The sequence below is a fragment of the Artemia franciscana genome, chromosome 4 (genome assembly GCF_032884065.1).
Source record: "Artemia franciscana chromosome 4, ASM3288406v1, whole genome shotgun sequence".
In the NCBI taxonomy this organism is placed as follows: domain Eukaryota; kingdom Metazoa; phylum Arthropoda; class Branchiopoda; order Anostraca; family Artemiidae; genus Artemia; species Artemia franciscana.
Window position 1 is genome coordinate 24,311,883 of NC_088866.1, and position 7,302 is coordinate 24,319,184.

General features: G+C 37.3%; 2 protein-coding genes across 2 annotated transcripts; both read right to left on the bottom strand.

The window, feature by feature from the left end:
- Positions 1-2,606: 2,606 nt before the first annotated feature.
- Positions 2,607-5,399, bottom strand: LOC136026186 (zinc finger protein 182-like). Its single transcript, XM_065702505.1, has one exon. It carries the CDS (start codon positions 5,388-5,390, stop codon positions 4,326-4,328), a length of 1,065 nt encoding a protein of 354 aa, XP_065558577.1. The 5' UTR covers positions 5,391-5,399; the 3' UTR covers positions 2,607-4,325.
- Positions 5,400-5,664: 265 nt separating this feature from the next.
- Positions 5,665-6,989, bottom strand: LOC136026185 (zinc finger protein OZF-like). Its single transcript, XM_065702504.1, has one exon. It carries the CDS (start codon positions 6,983-6,985, stop codon positions 5,675-5,677), a length of 1,311 nt encoding a protein of 436 aa, XP_065558576.1. The 5' UTR covers positions 6,986-6,989; the 3' UTR covers positions 5,665-5,674.
- Positions 6,990-7,302: the final 313 nt, after the last annotated feature.

Here is a 7,302-nt window from a genome sequence, read left to right on the forward strand (position 1 = left end):
AATTTCGAAAAAGATGATAGCAAGTCTATAAACTCCGGCTGCTTGACCCTAAACAATATCTAATACTACCTTAACTATTAATAACTGTACGCACTCTTCAACCGACCCAGTCTGTTCAAAGCTTCAGTTCCCCTTTCCATAAAGTAACAGTTTCTTTTAAACGGTTTCTTACGACTTCTTCCCCTTCTCATTTGGGGACGACCTGCTTGTCGTTTAATCCAAAATGAATGGCCAAACAACACATCTTCGTAACCTGTCAACCATCAAGCGCGGCATAGCCACGTTAACTATTTAATACAATTATTATATAACCCTAATCTATCTTATGAAGGACATGGTGACTGAAAACACTATGGTGTTGCTGAAAACCGAAAAGATTTCAGTGGTTGCTAATTAAAAAACCAAAGTTTATCCCTCTATAAATCATACATCAATATGATTTTACATTTTTATTGTTAAGTTTGAAGATGGCTCTGTACTATTTGTAGCAGAATTAATTCAGGCTTTGTTATTCTATAATTTCGCTATGGTTGCTTCAAACGAAAGATTTAAATGTTAAGCTTCAACATATTTCACAGTACTGTTCTTCGTCTAAGGCTGCGTCCGTTAACTGTTAAATTTTTGTTGAATCTTGAATTAAGTTTTGCTCTCCTTTCAGTGATTCAAGGTAGTTGTTATTTTCCAGAATTTTGAAACTCCTATGTTTTTAAGGATTTCTAACATAATGTGCATTCTCGGCTTTAATTATGCAAAGTCTTGAGATTGAGAATTTCTTCTTTTAAGTGCAGAATAAAAAAAGAAAACTCAAGTCCCTTCCCAAAAGCCTCAATGAATTTCAACACAGGACAACAAACAACATTTTGAAAAAATGTTACTCGGAAAAAAATGATATTCCCACTGGAAAATCAATTATTTGTAATATACCAGATTTAACTGGCGGAAAAAAAATCAAACGAATTTTGCATAGTCATTCCAAGGGCGCCGGCAAAAAATTATCCAGGGGGAGGGAAGGATCGTCAGACTGACTGTATGGTATGCGACAGACCGCATCTCACACTATAAGCTAGACAAAAAACACGTTTCAATCAAGCTTTCTAAGGCTACAATGCGAGAAAAGATGAGATGGCTAGGACATGTTCCATGAATGAAGGATGACATATTGCCAAAGATGGTCATTGTCAGCCAGACGAAAACCATGTTGTTGCCAAAATGGGGTCGGCGGATGTCGTAAGGAAAGATTTAAGAAGAATAGGAAGTTATAGGGAGGGTGAAAGAAGGAAGCTTGAATAAGTTGGGATGGAGGAGGAGCGTTTGCAACTGTGTTGGCCTCAGGTGGCTTGGTCTTGCAGTGACTTTATAGTAGCAATAATAGTAGAAACGAATTTCCTTGTCAGTCTAGATTTGGTGCTTTGAATTAGATAACCTGGTTTTAAAAAGATAGGCCTGTTTTTCTTTCCTGGAATAAGCAGTAATTTGATTTACTAATTTGAAAATACGTCGCATAAATAGATCGATGGAATTTCAACAGACTTTTTAGCATGGTACTACAAGCAATAGTCTCTATTTTCTCTTTGGATTGACTACTACTTTTACTACAACTAAAAATAACTTTTGGTTACTCTTTGGTTATACATAAGTTTCGTCTTTTTCTCCATTCAATAGAGTTCCAATATTCTTTAAATCCTTTGTTAAATCCTACTTTTCATTTGACCCCAGATAGATGGCCAAAAAGTAGAATCTTTGACAATCTGTTATTCGTCACCCGTAGAACTGGCCTAGCCGTCCTAATCTTTCTTTAAAATCTGAGATAAAACCAGATTTTCCGTGCAACTTATTGTTCAGTACAGATTCATAGTGAAGGTTTCATAGTTAAGAGCGAACTCAAGTCTAAAGAAACTGAACTCTGTGGCTCATTCATATTATCTTCATTTTGTTAAGTAGGATGAACCTAAACCCCGGTTGCAGCGGTAGCTAACAACCTAGTAGGAGACGATCACGTCCCATAGTTACATTATAGAGCGAAGTGTAGTCCATACTAATTGAAATATTATAAGGAATCGTTACATAGATAATGATGCAACACACACTTATCTTTAGATAAGATAGTATAAACAAATTTACTTTGCAAGTCGGATTCAAACTCGGGTAAATCTGATGAAAGCCAGCCTTCCTAACTACTTCCTAACGAACATATAGGATATATTAAATATATGATTAATGAAGTTTATCTTAAAGATCCGGGTTGTAGCGGTAGCTAGTAACCTAGTAAGAGAGGATTGAGCTTCACAGTAAAAACAAAAATAATCCATAACTCCTAAGAAAAATCTGATCAAATAAGAAGTAAACTATTAGTACCGCCTTTTCCAATGCCCCTTTATAGAAATTTTACCGTCTCTTGGCCTGAACAACGATGAAACTAATTGGCTTGAAAATCAAGAAAAAGTGGATGCAACCACGACAATCTGCATATATGGGATCTTTTTTCTTTCTGTTTTTTTCTCCTAAGCAGCTGGGCACTGGAAAATCATAGAAAGCTGTATAATGGCTGACTTTAAAGAAAACCGCTACATCTTGAACATTTTGTCATTAAAAACAAAATGGTTTTTAAAAATAGAATAAATCTTGACAAAAAACTACATGTTCCTGTAAAAACTTGATGAAGGATGTTATAATCGTGTAGCTTATAACCATGTTTGGTAACAAGTGAATACAATATTTATACAAGTTAACCAATAGACAAGATAATAATACAAGAAATACATAATTAGAGGAATCAATTTTTTATGAAAATCATAAGAAAGAACAAACTCTAAAATACTATAACTTGCACAGGCAACATAAAAATAGTATAGGCTTATATGGTTATATTTAGAGTCAATATATTAACAATTTCTTCCAACGGGGAATTTAACCCTGGTTTCCTACGTGACAAGCGAGTTTGCTTACCACAGTACCATCGGGGACCTGAAGTCAATATATTAATAAATTGTCTCCAAGGAGGAATCGAACCCCGGTCACCCACGTGACAAGCGGGTATGCTTACCATTGTTAATCAGAGACATATGAAAAATGATTTATGAATAGGCCATGACAATAAATTCGCTAAGACACTAAAAAATTACACAAGAATCGGGCTGGTTAACTCTAAATGGGGATTATGTAAGTCCAATCGGTATCGTGGCTGTCGAGATAGCTGAAATCTATTGAAGAACAAACCATGGCACATATAGGGTTTATTTTAATACCTCACTCTCTGAAGTTCTTCCTCTTACTATTTCAAATAAGAAAAAGCCAAAGGCTTTTCCTGTTTGTAACAGGAAAGAGCATGTTTATAATTTTATATTAAATCCGGTTTACGGCGGTAGCTAGTAGCCCAGTCCGGGTTGCAACGGTAGGTAGAACCCTTGTAAGAGAGGATCACGCCCCTTAGTAAAACACAAATGTCCCACAATACCTAAAACTAGAGTCAGATCAAAAAAAAGTACACCATTAGACCCGCCTTGCCCAATACTCCTATATAGGAAACTAACTGTTCCTTGTCTTGAATAACAAGGAAAATATATTGGTTTGAAAATCAAGAAAAGTGGCAACCAGGATATTCTGCATCTATGGCATTTTTTTCCGTTTTTCACCTCAGGTAGCTCGTCACTGGAAAATCATAGAGGTGTTGAATAGCTCATTTGATAGGAAATTGATGTATTTAAAAACCTTTCAGAATTAAAAAAAATATTAAAAAAAATTGCATTTAATGTAATTTAAGGTATTTTAATGAACAAGGACGTACTTTCAACGAGTCCTGGTTGAACTTCGTTGAAGTAAAGATGCTAGGGCTGTTTTTAAAAAGTTTTTAACATTATTAGTATTAATATTTGCATTTTAATGTAAGTTTATTCATATATACATATTTTTGTCTCTTTTGCTGAAGAAGGCCCTTGGACATAGGGCCGAAATATTCACAGAATTGATTTCCACTGTCTTGAAAAGATTTTCCCTATTGTTTCGACTTTGTATTTGTTTGGATCTCATGTACATGACAAATTGAACCTTGACATTAAAACTGCGCTTGCATACATCACACTTGAATGACTTTTAACAAGTGTGGGTTCTCATGCCTATGGCAAGAGCATTCTTCTAGTTAGAATTGTGCTTACATACATCACACTTGAATGGATTCCCAGTGTGAGTTCTCATGCGTATGGCAAGAGTGGGTTCTCATGTGTATGGCAAGATTGCTCTTCTGATTAAAACTGCGCTTGCATGCATCACACTTGAATGACTTTTCACCGAGGTGGGTTCTCATGTGCATTGCAATATTCTTGTCCCAATTAAAACTGCTTACCTATGTCAGAGTTGAATGGCTTTTCCCCGATGTGTGTTCTCATGTGTTTGGCAAGATGACCCTTCTGATTAAAAGTTTGCTTGCATACATCACACTTGAATGGCTTTTCCCCAGTGTGGATTCTCATATGTATGGTAAGATTACTTTTCTGATTAAAACTCTGCTTGCATACATCACACTTGAATGGCTTTTCACCGGTGTGGATTGTCATGTGTATTGCAAGATTACCCTTGACATTGACACTGTGCTTACATACGTTACACTTGAATGACTTTTCCCCGGTGTGTGTTCTCATGTGTATGGCAAGTGCACTCTTCTGATTAAAACTGTGCTTGTATACATCACACTTGAATGGCTTTTCCTCGGTGTGGATTCTCATGTGTATGGCAAGCGTACTCTTCTGTTTAAAACTGCGCTTGCATACATCACACTTGAATGGCTTTTCACCTGTGTGGGTTCTCATGTGTACGGCAAGAGCACTCTTCCAATTAGAGCTGTACTTACATATGCTACACTTGAATGGGCTTTCCCCGGTGTGGATTGTCATGTGTATTGCAAGATTACCCTTGACATTGACACTGTGCTTACATACGTTACACTTGAATGACTTTTCCCCGGTGTGTGTTCTCATGTGTATGGCAAGTGCACTCTTCTGATTAAAACTGTGCTTGTATACATCACACTTGAATGGCTTTTCCTCGGTGTGGATTCTCATGTGTATGGCAAGCGTACTCTTCTGTTTAAAACTGCGCTTGCATACATCACACTTGAATGGCTTTTCACCTGTGTGGGTTCTCATGTGTACGGCAAGAGCACTCTTCCAATTAGAGCTGTACTTACATATGCTACACTTGAATGGGCTTTCCCCGGTGTGGATTCTCATGTGTATGTTAAGATTACCCTTCTGATTAAAAGTTTTCTTGCATACATCACACTTGAATGGCTTTTCCCCGGTGTGGGTTCTCATGTGTATGGCAAGAGCATTCTTCCAATTAGAGCTGTACTTACATATGTCACACTTGAATGGCTTTTCCCCGGTGTGGATTCTCATGTGTTTGGCAGAGATTACCCTTCAGATTAAAACTTTTCTTGCATACATCGCACTTGAATGGCTTTTCCTCGGTGTGGATCGTCTGGTGTTTACTAGTTTGAAGTGTCAGGTGTCTCATAAGATTATTGCTTATAGATCGTTTCTCATCATTTTGAAAAGATATTTCATTCTTCTGATTTTCCGCGTCCTCTTCTTTTTGATTAAAACTGCACTTGCATGCATCACACTTGAATGAATTTTCACCGAGGTGGGTTCTTATGTGCATTGCAATATTCTTGTCCCAATTAAAACTGCTTACCTATGTCAGAGTTGAACGGCTTTTCCCCGGTGTGTGTTCTCATGTGTTTGGCAAGATGACCCTTCTGATTAAAAGTTTGCTTGCATACATCACACTTGAACGGCTTTTCCCCAGTGTGGATTCTCATATGTATGGTAAGATTACTTTTCTGATTAAAACTGTGCTTGCATACATCACACTTGAATGGCTTTTCACCTGTGTGGGTTCTCATGTGTATGGCAAGTGCACTCTTCTGATTAAAACTGTGCTTGCATACATCACACCTGAATGGCTTTTCCCCGGTGTGGATTCTCATGTGTATGGCAAGCGTACTCTTCTGTTTAAAACTGCGCTTGCATACATCACACTTGAATGGCTTTTCACCTGTGTGGGTTCTCATGTGTACGGCAAGAGCACTCTTCCAATTAGAGCTGTACTTACATATTTCACACTTGAATGGCTTTTCCCCGGTGTGGATTCTCATGTGTTTGGCAAGATTACCCTTCAGATTAAAACTTTTCTTGCATACATCACACTTGAATGGCTTTTCCTCGGTGTGGATTCTCATGTGTATGGCAAGCGTACTCTTCTGTTTAAAACTGCGCTTGCATACATCACACTTGAATGGCTTTTCACCTGTGTGGGTTCTCATGTGTACGGCAAGAGCACTCTTCCAATTAGAGCTGTACTTACATATGTCACACTTGAATGGCTTTTCCCCGGTGTGGATTCTCATGTGTTTGGCAAGATTACTCTTCAGATTAAAACTTTTTTTGCATACATCACACTTGAATTGCTTTTCCCCGGTGTGGATTCTCATGTGTATGGCAAGCGTACTCTTCTGTTTAAAACTGCGCTTGCATACATCACACTTGAATGGCTTTTCACCTGTGTGGGTTCTCATGTGTACGGCAAGAGCACTCTTCCAATTAGAGCTGTACTTACATATGTCACACTTGAATGGCTTTTCCCCGGTGTGGATTCTCATGTGTTTGGCAAGATTACCCTTCAGATTAAAACTTTTCTTGCATACATCACACTTGAATGGCTTTTCCTCGGTGTGGATCGTCTGGTGTTTACTAGTTTGAAGTGTCAGGTGTCTCATTAGATTATTGCTTATAGATTGTTTCTCATCATTTTGAAAAGATATTTCATTCTTCTGATTTTCCGCGTCCTCTTCTTTTTGTCTGGTGGTTTCTTCAGCTGATGAGACTATTTTATTCGATAGTTCAGCTTCAGTACAGTTCGTTTTTAACAGATTGGACTGATGGGTTTCTTTTGCGAAAATGATCGCATGATCAGAGGCTTCTTCATTCATTGAATTCATCTTTGACACTCAAATTTTGACTTGTATCTTTATTTTCCAGCTTCAAACTAAAGCTGAGATGTAATGGCAAGTATGAATTAACATAAAAAAATGTCTGCTCAAACTGAGCCGTTGTACTAAACTGTTTTAGATTTTATGACAAACAGAAATAATTCTTTACTTTAAGGATTTTGATCATACATTGGTTAAAGCAAGTTAAAAGCAAGAAAAGAAAAATACACAGTTGCTTGTTTAAAGAGAATAGATATGTTTGTTATATATTGAATTATTATATTGTCTCCCAAGTCCCCGTTTTCTTTTTTTTAAGG